This window comes from Marmota flaviventris, chromosome 6, assembly GCF_047511675.1.
Source record: "Marmota flaviventris isolate mMarFla1 chromosome 6, mMarFla1.hap1, whole genome shotgun sequence".
Taxonomy (NCBI): Eukaryota; Metazoa; Chordata; class Mammalia; order Rodentia; family Sciuridae; genus Marmota; species Marmota flaviventris.
The window spans coordinates 114,357,471-114,375,817 of NC_092503.1; the positions used below are offsets into that span (position 1 = coordinate 114,357,471).

Genomic DNA, 18,347 nt, shown 5'->3' on the forward strand with positions numbered 1-18,347 from the left:
GTGTGTGTGGCGAGTGTGTGTGTGTGTGTGTGTGTGCGTTAGGGAAGGACCTGAGGCAGGTGAAGGGTCACAGTGGAGGGAAGGGATCTTGCTGAGAGCCTGGAATCTGACATTCCACTCACAGCAGCTGAGCCACTGAACATTTGAAGGAGGAAGTCCTGGTCAAGGAGGCCATTTAGGAGAACAGAGGCCACAACACACGTGAGTCCCTCAGCGAGAGTGAGCAGTCCTGCTGCCCCAGACCTACACCACGGCCTGGACCTGCCCTCAGCCTGGGCAGGTTCTTCCCACTGGAGCACACTTCCGGCTCACACCCAGGGGACCCTCAGTCTCCTGGGCCACCTAACTGACCTACTGGGCACTCACCCGTGGGATCTGAGACTGCCAGGAGGCCTGCACTGCTCACACTCCATCAGGGCCTGGCCCGGCCCCTTGGGGTAAGCGGCCGAACAATCATTTTGTCCTGGGGGGCTGCCACTGCCCTGTGGGGCTCCCAGACTTGCCAGCACAGGTAGCGGGATGGAAGGCAGCACCCTGCTCTGCTCTTGGCTCTCGACCCAGCTCCTGAAAACAGCCAACTGCAGTCCCTTCCTCTGCCTGTGGACAGTTTCACACGTGGTTACAGAACTGCTAATAGGGATTAATAAAGAAAATGGCCACACATGTGAGACTGGCAGGTTCCAAAGGCACCAAGGATTCCCCACCCACACTGCCTCTTAAAGGCCCGACTTTCCCCCTCCCTCTCTGCCCCTCACTGACCAGGGGTAAAGACCTCCTGGAACAAGAGGGGACATTGTGACTGTGAGACCACTGGGGCCCTTGGATTGCCACCTGCTGGTGTGCATGCCCAACCCTGCAGTCAGGTGGTAACACTCAGACCCCTGCCCCAGGGCCTCGTAGAGGCTGACAGACCCCACGTGGACGGCTCCTGCTTTGCCACACGTGTTAGTCTGAGGAGCACTTTTGCCTCTAACAGAATTCCTGCAGTGACCTCTTGTGGTTCCTGTCAAAGAAACCTCACTGTTGCCACTTCCCCTCATCTGGTGTAAAATCGTCTAAGATCATCTGAGGACAACAATGTGAGAGACAGCAAACTGACCAGGGGTGCCAGGGTGGACGGGGCCCACTGCTGGGGCAGAGCAGGGGAGCCTCCCAGCACTGGTTTGTGAAGTGGGCTCTGTGAGACGAAGGTGGTCTCCACGGCCCCATCAGTACCAGGCGTGAGAGCAAGCAGAACCCAGGCCAAGCAGTAGGGCCCGGATCTCCCCCACCCAGTTCCACCCAAATGACTTCTCTTATCTTTTTGCCATTAAACTCGTGTTTGAAGGAAGAGCACCTGCCACCCACCCCAGCCCCAGGCCTGTGGCTCTGGAGGGCAGATTCCAAACCTCCCTTCCCAGAGCTGTGACACCTCCCGCTGGCCCACACAGAGCTCTGCGCAAACCCCCATACAGTGAGGTCTCCTAGCCGCCCCACGCCCACTGGACAGAGTGGCTTTCTTTCCCAGCACCACGCCCAGCATCAGCACACAGGAGGAGCTCCATAAGTGTCTACTGAGAACACCAGTGAGATCTACGGATTTGCCTTTATACATCATGGATATGCTGGGCAGCTAAGGGGCACTGGGCCTAGGTTCCAGCATCTGTAAAAGGAAGTGACTGGACGGTGATATTTCAGTGCCCAGCACAGTCCCCGAAACCTACTGGCATACACTCATTACTTGTGACAAGAGCACGTGGATCCTGAACCCTCCTCAGCCCTCAGGCAGCACAGGGTGAGCTCTGTGAATCCAGACCTCCTTAGACAGGCAGGAGCCCCGTGTGGGCATGCGTGCAGACCCGTGAGGGCCCAGATAGACCAGCCATGTTCTGATCCTCTCAGAAATGAATGGTAAGAATGTTGATTCCTAAGAAAAGGTGGAATGTAAAGGAAGCAGCTTCCCCAAAGGAATGAGATGACATCTGAGTTGGTTCCCAAAGAATTCAGGCAGGTCTCTGAGACCAGGGACAAAGTCTCTAGTCAATTCCAATCCACAGTTGCTCGTGAACATAGGGCTAGCCTCAGTGACACAAATTTCCAGGCACGTGATGGAGGCTTGAAGTGAGGAGTCCCCACCTCATTTCCCCGCCCAGTTCCCAGTGCCACAGCATCAGACCCACTGAGTCCTTGCAGACCTGGGGACTGGGTCAGCCCTGGGGCCAGTCTTGCAGTGCAACTGTGATTTCGGAATAAGAGCACCCAGTTTGTGTGTTAGTCAAGGTTCTCCAAATAAGAAAAGGGAAAGAGAAACAAGGAAAGTGAACCTGGTGGTTAAAGACCATGTACAACCACTCAGGGATGATCTGGAAATTTCTGGTAAAGCTAAAAACACAGAAACCATCCAAGGAAGTCCATGCCTAGGAACATTTACCTAAGAAAGTGTCACAAGCTGGATGTGGTGGCACACGCCTGTAATCCCAGCAACTGGGGGCTGAGAGGGGAGGATCACAAGTTCAAGGCCAGCCTCAACAACTGAGGTCCTAGGTAACTTAGCAAGCCCCTATGTCAAAAGTAAAAATAAAAAGGGCTGGGGATGTGGCTCAGTGGTCAAGTGCCCCTGGGTTCAATCCCTGGTACCAAAAAAAAAAGAAGGTGCCACATACTTGCCCAAGGACACATGCATCACAGCATTCTTCTTATCATAGCACATAGTCAAACAAATGAACAAAAACAGAAACAGAGACATCCCAAAGGTCCCCAGTCAGGGGTGGATAAATGAGCTTGTAGCTATAAGATATTCATGCCATGGAACACCACAGAGAATTTAAAATGAATAAATTAGATCCACCCCTAGCAACGTGAGTAAATCTCAAAAATACAATAGTGATTGAAAGAAGAATATTGCTGAAGGATATGTATAGAATGATACTGTTTATGTAAATTCCAAAAATTTCAGTGCTATTTATTAGGGGGAGTGGGAGCATCTTACGTTTGTTGTGAAAGATAACATAAATAAGAAAGATGCCTCAAACTTATGGGCCCAGGTGTCCAATAAGCATTTCTCAAGGGTGCACCTGTGCAACTACCTCTTTGGTCAAGAAGTTGCTCTTTAATGTTTAAGGGACATTAAACATAGTGTGAGAATGTAGAGCATAGAGCAAAGGCCACGCGCCCATCAGGATGGCGTTGCCTCAGTTGGATGATGGTGGACTGTGGAGGGGAGAAGAGGCGTCCACCAATTCCACCACGTTGTGTTAAGGAATGAAAACGGAAACAAGTGTGGCAAAGTATTTAGGTTTTTATAGAGATAGCAAGGGATGTAATTTATAGCATGTTCTGAACGTTTTTGTATTTGAAATGTTTATAATTCCCAGAACTCAAAAAGGATTAGATTCCAAGAGTTTGGAGATCAAACCAAAATAACTGTTTTAATGGAGTCACTGTGACAGAAGAGGTGATAAAATGTGACTCTAAATTCAATTCTGATTAATCTTAATTCTCCTCACCACATTCATGTCAGGACAATATTATGTAAAGGTGAAAACAGAAACGTGCCAGTTCTCACTGTCTCCTCCAGGTCCGCTGTAACATCTAGTAGGCCCTTGGCGGCAGACGGTGGACGGGCATGGTGAGCAGTCCAGGGAGTGCTCATGAGGGTGACTTTTTGTTGTTCCTCCACAATCCCCCTCATAGGAGGGATAGTGCTTCTACTCCAGGTGAAAACTGAGCAGCCCCACACCTCAGTGGGTCATTCAGTGTTAATTACAAACAAAACAAACAACAACAAAAATTAGTATTTTGTATGATAAGTGCACTCTGAATAATTCAAATTTCACTCACTTCTCTCCCTTCACCCAGCCAGCTGTCCTGAGGAAACGGGGGGCAGGGTGGGTGGTCGGGGACTTCTCTCCACTCACTTCCTCCCTCAGCCTGCTAAGGCACAGTGTCCCCCAGAGGGCTGAGAAGGACACAGGGAGACAGAAAGGGCGTTGGCAAAGACCTCCTTTGATTGGAGCTGTTGTGACATGGCTTTGTCTCTCTGGTGGAGGCCAGAGCTAACTCTTCCTCCTTTGGGGTCCTTTCATGAGTCTCTGGTGGTCCCTCACCAGCATGTCCCTGGACCAGAGGGCATGCGCCTTGCTCAGTCTTAGAACCTTCATGGTCAGGGTCCTAACAGGAAGCAGATGGCAGAACTCAAATGAGATGCTTTGGAGAGAGTTGAAAACCGGCCTGGTTACCAAGGTATGAGCCAAGTGTAGGAAGACCACAGGAAGGGCCACCCCAGAGGGAGACACTGCAGCAGGCAGGAGCAGGACTGCCCTGGGCCTGAGGGGCCAGGAGCGAGCAGCTACTGGAACAGGCAGAAAGGGTTGTGCAGAAGGGCCCTGGCAATGGGACGGGCGTTGGGGCCTTCTGTCGGGCCACCTCCAGCTCATGGCCCGCGGCACAGACATCTGTGGGGGGAGACACCCGCCATTTTCTTGCTGATGATGTCCTTTGGCTGAGCCCAGCCAGAAAGCAGAAAAGGAAGCCTGCTGTCACCCCAGCCAGCCTCCCAGGGCAGGCAGCAGGGTCAGGGAGGGCAGAGAGGGCGGATTCGGAGAAGCCGCTGTGTGTCCAGCGCACCACCCCAGCGTCCTGGGGCCCACCTCAGGTTTCTTTCTCCCGAGGCTCCACTTCCCCCAGGGGGCCCAATTAAAACGGATCTTGGACTTTCCCAGTGCGCTGGAGCCCACACAGCGGCCCATGAGCCCCGGACACACATCTCTTTCCAAGTCTGAACTCAGAACCATCCTGTTGGTAGCTTGCAGTCGGCCATGACAGGGTATTATACCACAGACATTGGCAGGCGTGACACATGAACCCCCACAGAGAGCTGGTTGTTGAACACTCGCCAGCACAGCACGGCTTCAGGGTGACCCCAGCCCGAGTCTTCCACCTGCGCAGGCCATGCGGGAGCCACAGGAACACCGTGGGGACACCAGGATCCCCTCCCAGCAGACTGTCAGCCAGATCCTGCTCCCCAGACTTCTCAAAGGGGACTCAGACACTGCGCCCTCCTCACCCCCCAGGCCCTGGGGCTCCTGTGAGACCTTCTGAGGGGTCTCTCTCGAGCCCCCCTTGCTGCCTCTGAGGGAAGAGGAAGCACTCCACACACAGCACCCCAAGGAGGGGGAGGAGGGGGCCTCAAGGCCGACTGCAAGCTCTTAAAAAAGTGTCTTCTAACATTCATTCACTTCGACCCTTTTCTATGGTCGTGTGGGGGCTGTTGAGCCAGATCTCACCGTCTCACTGTACAAATGAGCCAGTTCTACTGGGTAATCTGTCTCAGAGCTCACTTTTTACTCCAATTGATGATAAATTGATGATGAATTGTTGCCAAATGAACAGATTGATTTACAAATTGGCTCACTAGATACATTTTCCAAACGTAGAGGGAGACAGCTTTATTAAGAGTCTTCAGCTCAATTCCTGAAAGTCCTGAAATCTCCCTCATAGGCCTGCGGAGAGAACTGACTGAAGCCACCAGTCACCATCATCCAGGGTCTTCACAGGAGAAAGGCCTGAGCTCACTCTCAAGGGTGCAGGAGAGACTGTCCTCCCCCAGGGGCAGGTGTGTCCTAAGAGCGCACCACACTGGCCATGTCCAGGGGCTACAGCTGTCACTGAGTTTTAGAGATGCCCAGGTTCCCACTGCCATCTCTCTGGAAAGCCACTCAGACCAAGACGTGGTCACCATGGGTCACTCAGTGAGGCTGAGGTGACAGGAGGGAGAATTACAAGGTACACATGGCTTTGAGCTCAGAGCTATGACCATATCTGACAAGGAGTGAGGGGGTCACCATATGAGGGCCTGGGTGGGAGGAGAGGTGCTAGGACCTGCAAGAGAAGCTGTGCTGTGGGTGGGAGCCCGAGGCCTCCATGCCAGGCTCGAGTGGCTACAATGGAAGAAAGGCTGCCTAGAAACCAAACCCTGGATCTGGGGGTCCAGGAGAAAGGATTGTGGGAGAGGCGAGAAGGAGAGTGTTCCCATCTAAGCCAAGGTGACCACAAAGCCAACCTCAAGCAGCAAGATGAGGAGTGTCTTTCCTGTATGTGGAGCATGGCCCAAGAGTCTCCCCCATGGTGCTGGGCGACCCTCGAGCATGCTGACCCTCTGAGTGTATGGTCTGAGCCTTCCACAGGGAACACGGTGGGCGAGGAAGAGCAAATGCCAAAGGAGAAAGGCCACCATTGTGAGGGCATGGCCTTGGAGGGAGAGGTCTGGAGTACACAGGGGAAGAGACAGGGAAGGTCTTCAAGGAGCCGCCTGGGCCTGTGGTTTGCTCTGAGCAGCTTGTCCCTGGTCGTACTAAAGCACAGCCATTTCTCCTCTCGGAGAGCACCCTCTCACCCAGAGGGGAAAGCAGAGGCCATGAGTGCCAGGTCTGTGACAGAGGCGAATTATCAGGCACCGCCACGTGTCCGCAGGGTTATTCGTCATACCCTGAAGTCTGGGCATGCCAAGGTGTCGCACAAAGCCAACACCAAGACGGATGGTGGCACTGAGCACCCGTCAGCGTGTGATTACCCCAGGCGACAATCAATTTGAGCCATTAAACAGGAAATGGTCTGATTGGGGAGCCAGAATCTTGCCTCTGAGCTGCTCGACGTTGTGGTAATTGAGCTCCTGACACATCAATCCCCGCGAGAGGCTGAGTGACCTGCAGCTCTGTGAGAGTTTGGCCCCAGGAAGCCCAGAGCGCTGCTGAGCAGATGAACCATGAGCTGGGTGCCTCCCTGGTTCTGATGTCCTGTCGTCTCTCTACCACCAGAGATCCACAAAGCTCACTGCTTCCTCTCACACTGGGTTCCGGCCAAGCTCTGGCCATGTTGGATCCCATGGCCTTTGCTCTATAGAAGCCCACAAGGCCCCTTTTAACTGTTGGGACATGGTTGGAAATTTCAACAATGCCCTCCTGAGGACTCCTAGTGTGGTCAAGGAGACGGGGCAGGCTGGCCTGGCTCTTCCATCCAACCTGGAAGAGTGGCAGGCTCTGGTGGGCAGAGAGGTGCTTACACCCAGCAGGCAAGCTGCACATGCCTCATGGGACTGGGGCACAGCCCATGGATCTGGGCTGATAAAGGGCAGTTCTCACAGACCAGCACCCGGGAAAGAGACTGAGGCTTTCTCTCAGCCCTGGCCCCAGATCTGAAAGGCCTTCATGGAAAACAGTATCACCTTCAAACACCAGAGATGAGTCAACACAGACTCCAGTGATCTGCCGGTGGCTCCCTTCATTACTGGAATCACTGACAGAGGAAAAACAGCAGCTTTGAAGTTAGAGCTGGGTTCTTACCCTAGCTCTCCTTGTCAGCAGCGAGATTCCCAGACAGGTGACTTCCCTGCCTGGAGTGGGAGCTGGGAGGTTCACATAGGACGACACACGTGAGCCTGACCCACGTAGCAGTGGGCATCATATCCTTGTTCAGATTCCACGGAGCACCTGCAAGAGCCAAGCGCAGGCCGCTCCATCTGACAGTGTGTTCCTTACTGCGAGGCCCTGTGCCCCCTTTCCCTCTTACCACAGTGGCCCCCACGGGTCTGGAAGGTAGGCAGGGGCACCGAGGACCTGCAAGCTCCCACACCATCCCTTAAAACTTCTGCAGGTCCTATAGTCTCAGCAGGTCCTGTGTCCTGCCCTGGAAGGGTTCAAAGCCTCCAACGAGTTCTTAACAAGGGGTAGGCATCAGAATCTCTGGGGGGACCCTCCCGAGAAATTCTAACTCGGCGGGTCTGGAGTGGGGCCCAGCTGTCTCTGTGCTTATTTACAAGCTCCTTAAGTGATTCTGATGAGCACCCCCAGTTCAGAACCGTTGGACCACAGTAATGAGATTGTGCACATTCAGACATCAGGCAACTGTGCGGGAGGGGGAGGGGGAGAGTGCCTGGGGAAGTGGGGAGGGGAGCTTCAGAGGCCTTCCAGCTGGGATTGTGTCCCTGGGAGGGGACCTTCTCAGCAAGAGCCCCTCTTGTCCTTGAATTGCTAGTTCCCAAACACCTGAGACCAGAGATAAGGTCAGCCTGGGACTGTGCGTCCCCACCCCCCTGCTTCCTGCCGGCTTGGAGTGTCAGTTACCCTGACTGATCAGGGCTTCCCCCTTAGGTGACATTCAGATCTACAGCCGCCAGCATCAAACAAAACCCTTTTTTCTTGCTTTTGTGTCACTTTGGAGCCGATGCCCCCACAGACTAGCAGTGTGACCTTGTGGACCACGCAGGCCTGTGGCCTCCGGTGCTGCTGTCCCAGCCAGAATCCTGTCCTTGAAAGGAGGGCTCCCTGTGCCTCCTGCCAGGTGACTGGAGGTTCTGTCCCAGGTGTGCCCGAGGGGACAGAGACCTACAAAGCCCAAATGCCCTTTAGCAGCTCTGCCCTCTGTTCTTGCTCGGTAGCTTTTGTCTGCCTCCCTGAGTTCCCAGCCCTATTCCTCTTCAGAAAGGACTGAAACCCAGCCACAAAGAACATCAGAAGCAGCCAGGGCTGGCTCCCGGTGGTGACAATGCACTTCACCAAGCAAACATCACCTTTGGCCACGGGCCCACTTGGTTGTCCTGGCAACGTGGGTAGCTTGTGTCTCGGGGGTACACTGTGCCCTCATTCTGGTTCCCAGGGTCCCCTGCCCCAGCCTTTTCTCCCCGGTCCTTTCAACAGGGCTCCACATCCTGGCGCCACACGGCATTAGCTATTCTTCAGTTTGGAGTGGCTTTGTCTGGAGCAGCAGAAAGCTGCCTGACTTACCTCTAAAGGAATAGATCCACCCTTTCTTCTTCCCAGGTCCCTGCCGCCTGTCATCTCTTTCAGAGCCGCAGGCCTCAGCCTGGCCCACCGGGTCCTTGAGGTCTGGCCGCGTCTCCTCGCTGACCTCAGCTCCCGCTCTCTGCATCGCTGGTCTGCACCTCCAAGGCCCGCACCCCAGGCCTCTTGCACTCGCTGCTGTACGCTGTCCCTAGTTTTTGTGTGCTTGTCCCACTCTTCATGCATGTCCCTCTCTCTGATGTCCTCCTCAGAAGGGCTCTTCAGCCCCCTTACCTAGCATGGCCGCCGGGCCTTACCTGAATGTTCTTATCCAGCTTTGTCTTTCCTCATAGCACCCTTCACCTGCCGCATCATATCATAGACTCAATTTTTTTCTTGGTCTGGGTCCTTCCTCCCCTCCAGAATCCTGGACGGGACAGGCACGTGGTTGACACTCAATAACAGTTGTGCAGTAGTGCCTGCATGGCCGGGCTGGGTCCAAAGCCTGGCCCTTCCACCAGGTAGGCATTGCCCCCTCGTCACTCTAGGCCTTGATCTGCTTGCCTGCACAACAGAAGTGACAAGGTCTGACTGTGGAGTGGTGGCAATGAGTGGGAGGTGCCCAGCGACTCCGCAGACAGTAGCTGACTTTATCTTTTCACTCCTTCATCAGAATGTTGCCCTTTGCCCAAGGCTCTGACCCCCCAGTACTCTTCCAGGCCCTTCCAGCCCTGTGAGGTGCCCAGGATGTCCTGCAGCATGTCCACAGAAGCGACAGCCGGCCACTGGTGAGGCCAGAGCGTCCCTCCCACAGGGGGGCTCTGCCTTCGTGTTGGGCTGCCCCAGGCTTCACAGGGAAGACCAGTCTGCCTCAGCCTTCCAAGCTGTCTTCCCGAGGCCCAGCAGACGGCCCCCACCAGCCAGATGAGATGCCCCCTGTGCAAATCCAGAACCCTCCTTCACTCCCCTCCCACAGCCAGGACCTGCAGCCAGGCCCCAGAGAGCGGGGCTTCACAGAATTGCTCAGGGGTCCCCCTGGTGCAGGTCAAAAGGTGTGAGAAGGAGAAGGAGCATTCCCAGTTCTTTATCAGCAGGCTAGACCATAGATGGGCCCATTGCTGGGGCTTTCAGGAGAGGAGACATTCCTCCCACTTAGAGTCCTGCTGCTTTTAGTTTGATGTGCAGGTACTCGCTTCCGCTTATCAGGTCTGGGATTTTTCAAAGAGGACAGGGCCAGCAAATGAGCATGGCACTGAACATACCCTGCACGCGGAATCTGAACAAAGCTCGGGGGACTTGGGGCGCAGGTGTGGTGGGGACAGGCAGTCTGCCTCGCCAGGGCCAGCGGATGACAGGATAGTCCTCAGCTGGGAGGTCCCTGGGATCTGCGTCTCCTCACTTAGATGACAGGATAAGACACTTGCTGAGCCGGTTGACACTTCACACAAAGAAAAGAGGAAGCCCGATGCTGGGAGGTAAAGGACAGGATTGTGATTCATTTAGTGTATTTATCAATGAATCAATGACACAAAAGGGACAGCTAGCCTCTACTACGGTAGCCAAAGGGAAAAGAATAATGGCGAGACAGAACGAGGCCCTCTCAGGGGACTAGACCCCCTGTAAACATGAAGGGTTGCAGCTGGGACCAAAAGGACGATCACACGGAAATTGGGGCTGCACTTGGACAACTGCCCAAAAAACATGAGAGCTTTTAAGGAGGGGACCCGGGACAGACCTGCTGGACAGGGGAGGGTGCCTGCCTGCCGAGGCCCGAACGCTTGGAACCAAGGGGGGAAGTGGGTTCAAATCCCAGCTCACCACTTAGCAGCCGGGAGACCCTGGGTTGTTTCTGGCCCTCTCTGGACGAAGACCCTGACCGCATGAGAGTGGCCACGACGTCCCGGCAGGTAATTTTGACGAGCAATAAGCTGAGTAGAGGATCTGCCCAGTGCCAAGTTCAACTGGCCAGAACCTGTAAGTAGAAAGCACTCAGCTCGTGGTCGCTGTTGGTAATCCATCCACACAGAAATATAGAGCAAGTATTTTTAAAGTTACGAGGAGCCCTGTCTCCTCTGAACCTCTCAGACCTACGTGGAGTGTCATGTCCAGGCCTAGGCTTCTTGTCCTTGTTCTCTTTAGATATATGTGGCAGCAGAGTGTATTTTGACATAGTTTACATACAAGGAGTTTAACTTATCCTAATTATGAACACAAGAAAGTTCTGATTCATTCCACTGTCTTTCCCATTCCCATCCCCTTCTCTTCCCTTCCTTCCCCTTTGTCTAATCCAATGAACTTCCATTCTTCCCTCCCCCTACCTTATTGTGTGTTAGCATCCACATATCAGAGAGAACATTTGGCCTTTGGTTTTTGGGGACTGGCCTATTGCACTTAGCATGAGAGTCTCCAGTTCCGTCAATTTGCCAGCAAATGCCATAGTTTAATTCTTCTTTATGGCTGAGTGATATTCCGTTGTGTATATAAACCAAATTTGCTTTATCCATTCATCTGTTGAAGGGCACCTAGGTTGGTTCCACAGCTTAGCTATTGTGAATTGAGCTGCTATAAACATTGATGGGGCTGTGTCCCTGTAGAATGCTGAGTTTTAAGTCCTTTGGGTATAAACTGAGGAGTGAGACAGCTGGGTCAAATGGTGGTTCCGTTCCAAGTTTTCTGAGGCATCTCCATACTGCTTTCCAGAGTGATTGCACCAATTTGCAGTCCCACCAGCCATGTAAGAGTGTGCCTTTTCCCCACATCCTCACCAACTTTATTGTTACTTGTATTCCTGATAACTGTCATTCTGACTGGAGTGAGATGAAATCTCAGTGTAGTTTTAATTTGCATTTCTCTAATTGATAGGGATGTTGGACATTTTTTCATGTATTTGTTGGCCATTTTTATTTCTTCTGTGAAGTCAGGCCTAGGCTTTGTATGTAAGGTAAGTAAGAAAGTAACCAGCTAATGATGAATCGGGCAGAGCCAGCCTGAGATAAAGCTCCAGACACAAGTTCTATTTTGTTCTTGTTGAAATTAAGAAGAAGGATGTTCTATGCTGATACAAAGAACCAGAGTAGAGGTGAAAAGAAGTCAGTGGGGAAGGTCTCAGCTTGAAGTGAGAGAAACGGTGCAGTCTGCAGTGGAGGATGCTCTCCTGCAAGGTACTGAGCTCCCCATCACTGCAAGTATTGAGCAGAAATCGCATGACCATCTGTCAGAAATGTCATAGAAGGAATTTTTTTAATCCAAGGTCCTTGCCAGAAAACAAACCTGGATCTGGATCCAGTTTCCTGAAGTTGGTCACATGACCCGGGCAGTTTAACCTCTTTGAACCCCAGTGTCCTTCTCATGAAATGGAAATAATATGTGTCTCAAATAAGTACTATAAGAATTAAGTCTGGTCATGCCCAGAAAATACTGGGACCATTCAGTGTGGACTCATTCTGCCCCCCATGGAATAAAAATCAGGGTGCTGTGGCTTCTAAGGTGTCCTCTCTGGGGCTAAGAGACACAACACAACCATAAAGAAGCTTCCAGAAGAATGAACAGCCCCCACACACTGGGCAAGGACAGGACCAGGTGTCGACAGGCAGCCAGGCTCCCCATGGCAGCCACGTGGGAGCAGGACGTGGTCAGCCTGGGGGACTCGGGATGCAGCCCCCGCTGGTCACTGCTGAATGCCACAGGCACATTGCCAAGGCTCCTCCTCGGCCCTGGTTCCATATGAACACCACCTGTGTGATCCGGCTTGAGAACCAAGCGTTAGAGGGAAGTGAAAGCAGAAGACGTGCTTCTGAAGCTGGAAAATTGGTGCAAAGAAAGATGTGACCATTTAGAGAGGACCCTTGGGGTGTGGAGGGCTCTTTCTCAGAGGAAGAGAAAATACTGTTTTGCATCTTCCCTGAGGACTCAGGAGGAAATAATTGAGCTCAATAGTAAGAGGATTAGTAGAGGTGGAGAGAATTCCCTCCCAGTGACAGGTGTTGGGCAGTGGGGGGACAGCAGGGAGGACAATCCTAGAAGCGATCAGAGATTGCCATCCAGAGGCCACAGAGGAAACACAGGTCCCCTTTCATCTGGGGATGCACGTGGGCTCTATCTCATGCTCTTCCTTCTGCCTTTCTTCCTCTTGGAGTAACCCACCAACATCTTCCTTCTACAGGAGTCTCAGAAAACGTGGCCTTTCCCTCGACACCAGACCAGGAAGACAGACTGCGATCACAACTGGAGGAAGAGAAGAGAAGGTGCCCATTTTTTTTTTCCATACACAGCCTGACCCCTGCCTCCTTAGGCCTTAAGGACAACCTGAAGGCACCCAGGGCTGGAACCACAGCCAAATGCAAAACGGGGCAGGAAGCCACAAGCTGCATTTGGGCGATGAGGTTAGGATGCTGACCAGCCACCCCTGGCCCCAGAAGCCGCTCGTGTTGTCTACTGCTGCCACCTAGAGGCAGCAAGAGATATGACCATGGTGGTCTCCTCTGCAGCTTCCCTCCCAGGTCACACCTTCACACCTCCACACAGCCTCTCAGGGGCCCAGAATTATTTTACTTATACTGTACGGATCTCCATGCATAAACATACATGTGGCCATCACAGAATCTCCCTCATCACCCCAACCAAGCAGCTTAGTTCATTCATTTCTATATGCATTCAACATGTCGGCTAGTTCCTCCTTGCCCTGGAGAGGGTCTGGAGAGACTGAGCAAGCCCCCTTCCCTGCCTCAAGTGGATGATGGGGTCATTGCATCACAGTCCCCACCCAGCACCCCACACTGGGCTGATGTGACATCACCCTGATAAACTCTGTCACCTACCGCCCCACTCACACACCCCAGGAGAACAAAGCCCCTGGCTCTGGTCTCCAGGCCACTCCTGACAGCAGGGCACTCTGTCTTCTTCCAGAATGTCCTTCCACACTCACGGCCATTGCTCTCCAGCCCCTTGGTCTATGCCCCGGTTGTCCACCTTCTGCCTTGCTGTTTATTATCCTGTTTCTTCTTAAATCCCATTATTCTCATGTCATCCCATTATTCCACCAGTCTTATCCCCTCGGTCTACATTTCCAATCTCAGCGTCACCTCCGAAGGCACATTGTCTCATTAGCTCGGCTATTGGACTGTTTCTGGTGGACTATTTCTGATTTGGTGTAGCATTCCCAATATCCCCAACAGACATTTAACTTTGGGTCCTTACCACGAAGATGAACCAGCAGAATGGCAGACTGTGGTTCTAGGCCAGACTGTCTGGGTTCAAATCCTGGCTTCTCTGTTTGTTCTGTGTATGGAACACATTGCCTGGGCACATTATCTGACCTCTCCATGCCTCTGGTTCTGAATCTGTGCCAGGGATTTAAATGAGCTGGTATATGTTTGCTGCCTACAGCAATGCCTGCCCCATTAGTTAAGTGCTCAATAAAAGAAGTAGCTCACAGGTTGGGGATAGCTCCCTGGTAGAGTGCTTGCCTGACATCCTGGAGGCCCTGGGTTCAATACCCAGCACTGGAGGGAAAAAAAAGTTGGTTGTCACTCTTGAAAAGGGTTTCTTCATCTCCCTTATGGATTCCCAACCCTGGTGGGCAGAAATGCCTCCGTCTGCTTCTATATGATGGACTAGACCCTGGTGCCCTACCTTGGCCTTGGTAGGCTTCAGTCTGGTCCCAGGTCCCAGGCCCCAGGCACCGGGCAGCACTGCCAGGCTTCTGAGATTCAGTGACCTTCGAAAGAATGTGACACCACCTCTTCCTGATCCCACTGCAGGTACAAAATTATGTTCACCCGCCTGAAGGCCCTGAAGGTAGAGATCGAGCACTTGCAGCTGCTCATGGACAAAGCCAAGGTGAAGCTGCAGAAAGAGTTTGAAGCCTGGTGGGCAGAAGAGGCCACTCACCTGCAGGTATGGTCTAGGGCGCATCAAGGCAGCTGGGGAGGGGACTGTCAGGAGACAGGAAAAGGAGGGGCTTTTACCCCCCAGGCTCACGAATTTCTGTTCATTTATTTGCTACTTTAGAAGGTAATTCTGAACTACATAGTCCTAGAACTTTAACTAAACAAGCATTACAAGAGTTAACTTTAGTTGAACAATGTTTAAATGAAGGATATTTGTCTTATATAGACTTAGAAAAATCTGTACAACTAATTCTCTTCCATACTCCTCACTCCCCGTCTGGAGTACTAACTCAAAATGATCATATAATAGAATGGATTTTTTTACCTAATAAGTATAATAAACGATTAACTACATATATGGATAAACTAGCCTTTTTAATAATTAAAGGTAGATCTAGATTGTTACAATTGAGTGGTAGAGAGCCAAATCAAATTATTACTCAAATAACTCAGCAACAAATTTCTTACAATTTATAATTAAATGATAATTGGCAAATTGCTTTAGCTGGTTATTCTGGAGCTCTAACTACTCAATATCCTAAATGTAAAGTCTTTGAATTTTTTAGAAAACATTCTATGATATTAGTAAACCCTATTTCTTCGATTCCTCTTTCCGGTATTACTGTTCTTACTGATGCTAACAAAACTTCAGCAGGATATTGGACTCCTATAGCTTCTAAAGTATATTCTCATGCTGACCTGCAAGTGAATTACTGCAACACTAGGAACACAGAAGGTCAAGGGTTCATGGTTTCCTTGCTCCTGCGCCTCACATGACCCATGGGATAGCAAGGATGGGAGATGCAGCTTCCCAAAACCAGGGGGTCTGCCACCATTGCTTTGTGTAAGAGACTCCACGCATTCACATTTATTGTTTTTCAGATACAGTCATATATATGCATGTTAATTATAGAAATGTTAGAAAATACAGAAAACTCAAAGAAAAGTAAAAATTACTTTAATCCCTCCCCTTAAGGATAACCAATTAATATTAATATAACTAATTAATATAACCAATTAACATGTTAGTCTTATATTATTTTATCTTTTTTCTCTGAATATATACATATATATCAATATATTTTTTAAAAAAATATAATCATATTGGTCCTCAAATATCAAAATATTTTTTTTCTTTACTTAATTGTTTAAATAATTGTTTTTCTGTTATTCTACAATAGCATTCCTGGAGCTTACTGTTCCGTCTTATGAATACATTTTAATATATTTTGATTTATTTAACCCATCTGTTCTTGACTGTTAAGGTTGCTCCTAGTCTCTCACTCAAAATATATCTGCAGATTAAGTTTTGCATATTTCCTATTCTCGTTCCTTGAGGGCTCTGTAATATCATAAAGGCTAAAATAACTCACCAGAAGTGTCAGTGTAAATCCTGGTTTCAGCTGTCCTCTGGTAACTCCTCAGCTGTGGTACCACGGAAGTGACAAAGTGCACATTGTCACGCCACTCGTGTGGCTGGGGAACCCTTCACGATTGCCTCCCAGGCTGATCCCTTCATTTTAAGAACAAGGAGCTGGAGAGCCAGGGAGGATATCTGCCCAAGGACACAGAGCCGAGCAATAGCCAGCATGCTACCTAGTGGCCATGTGACAGGACAATACAGAAGAATATGTGCACAAAATAAACTCACAGGAGAACAAAGAAAACCAACTAGATTGAAATGTAGGTATCAGAATAGTCTAAGAGCAAAGCATAACAATATGTACAGCACGTTTAAATGTGTTGATAAGATCTAGGGGTCTTATTATCGATAAAATGTTATCAATGTTTGCCATAACTTCAAAGTCATGATGAACACTATATTTCTGAGCCAACTATGATGATAGGAGAATATGTGTGATTTCTTGGTGGCAATGTCACAGGCCCTGCTAACACTACTGTGGCTTATTATCTATATTTGTTAATTTCCAGTAGAAGTTCGGGAAAATAAAGGTAAAACTGATGCCCGACCACAGCCACAGCGCCCTGGGTTCTGTCTGTGACTCCAGGTCCGAGCCCTCCTAGCGAGTTCAGCATGATTGAGTTCTTTGGCCCCAGCTGAGACCCAAGAGAGCTGAGCCACTGAACAGTGGATGAGGTCATCCAGTATGACTCAGGAAGTGTCCAGGCAAGGCTGGATTCAGATAGGTTACTGCTTACATGGACAATGAGAGCAGAGTAGCCAAGAGTTTCAGCTCCACTTGTCCCCTGTCCCCGTAGTCTACAATATGAGACAATGCCAGGTGATGGCAGCGGGGTGGTGGGACACCCTGTTGCAGGAGAGCCCATTCTCTGCTGCGGCTGAGCAGTTTTGCAGCCTATACTGTAACTGTCCTGAGTGGGCAGAGGCACAAGGCCCAGACCTTATCAGAACAAGGGAGGTGACGAGAATCTGTTGTGTGGCAACTCCCAGGAAGATGGGAGGTCAGCAGGAACCTCCTTGCTGTGGCCTTGCAGCGCCTTCTCAAAAGCTTTCCATGCCCCGGGGTTCTGGGCGGATCCTGGGGCGTTTGGCCTTGGCTCAGCTGGGCTGAGAGCCTTGCTCCCCAAAGCCAGTGGAGACCCATGAACTCCAGAGCTGTTCCCTACATGAAGTGCTCAAAGAGGATCTTGAAGACAAGGAGAAGCAAACCCAGGAAGGATTTCTAGAGAATCATCAGATCACATTTTACACACTATCTTTCTAACTACAAAAATAATGTATGTTAAATTTGGAAAACTTGGAAAGCAAAGTAAACCATACAGAAAAAATTTAAAATGGCCCATAAGGGCTGGGGATGTGGCTCAAGTGGTAACGCGCTCACCTGGTATGCGCGGGGCACTGAGTTCCATCCTCAGCAACACATAAAAATAAAATAAAAGATGTTGTGTCCACCAAAAACTAAAAAATAAATATTAAAAAAAAATAAAATGGCCCATAAGGAGAGGCCCTAGGTAAAGAAACTAAACAAATTATATTATCATATAATTTATATAGAATATAAATAATGTTATATAATTATATCAATGTAATGATATATGACAACAACATAATATATAATGTTATATTGTGTGCCTGTACAAATATTTAACAAAGAATCCTATTATTATGTATTATTATAACACACTAATAAAAAAGGAAAGAAAAAAGAAAGGAAATTACCCATAAAACTACCATCTGAAGATAATAATTTGAGACCCAACATTATGGTCATAACTATGTCTAAATTTATTTTGGGCCACACATTGTATAACTGTAATAGCTGGCCTTTCCTCCTTAAGAATGACATCAAGAACATCTTCCTGAGCCATTAGATTCAGGCTAACGCTGTGAAACCCCTTCTTGGACCAACAGGTAGATTCTCCAGCAGCGAATTCCCTGGATCACGCGAAGCCCTCTCCCCAGAGCTCTGAATCCCAGCAGGACCAGTCCCAGCTTCTCTCCAACCATAGGTGAGTAGAGAACGGCCAACCCATTAGAGTACCCAGGGGAGCTTCCTACCTTTCCCCTTAACCTGTCCCTGCTGCTCTAAAGGTCTCCTTTAGGCTATATGGTCTTGGGGGATGAATGCTTTTACTGTTTGATGATATACTCAGGCCAGGGTCTCGCAAGCTGGCTGGACCGTGCGCCCCTCAGCCCCTCCCTTGGCTGCCAGTGGACCTGCCGCCATGTCGCAGAGGCAAGGGGTTCAACAGTACCAGCCCTGTCCCACCCCTGAGTGAG

General features: G+C 50.4%; 1 protein-coding gene across 1 annotated transcript in view; it reads left to right on the forward strand.

The window, feature by feature from the left end:
- The window catches only part of Kif6 (kinesin family member 6), a 380,879-nt gene that overhangs the window by 341,549 nt on the left and 20,983 nt on the right, over nt 1-18,347 (forward strand). The window contains 3 exon segments of the mRNA XM_027943549.2: nt 12,919-13,000; nt 14,516-14,651; nt 17,979-18,076. Coding sequence (XP_027799350.2) covers nt 12,919-13,000; nt 14,516-14,651; nt 17,979-18,076 — 316 coding nt within the window.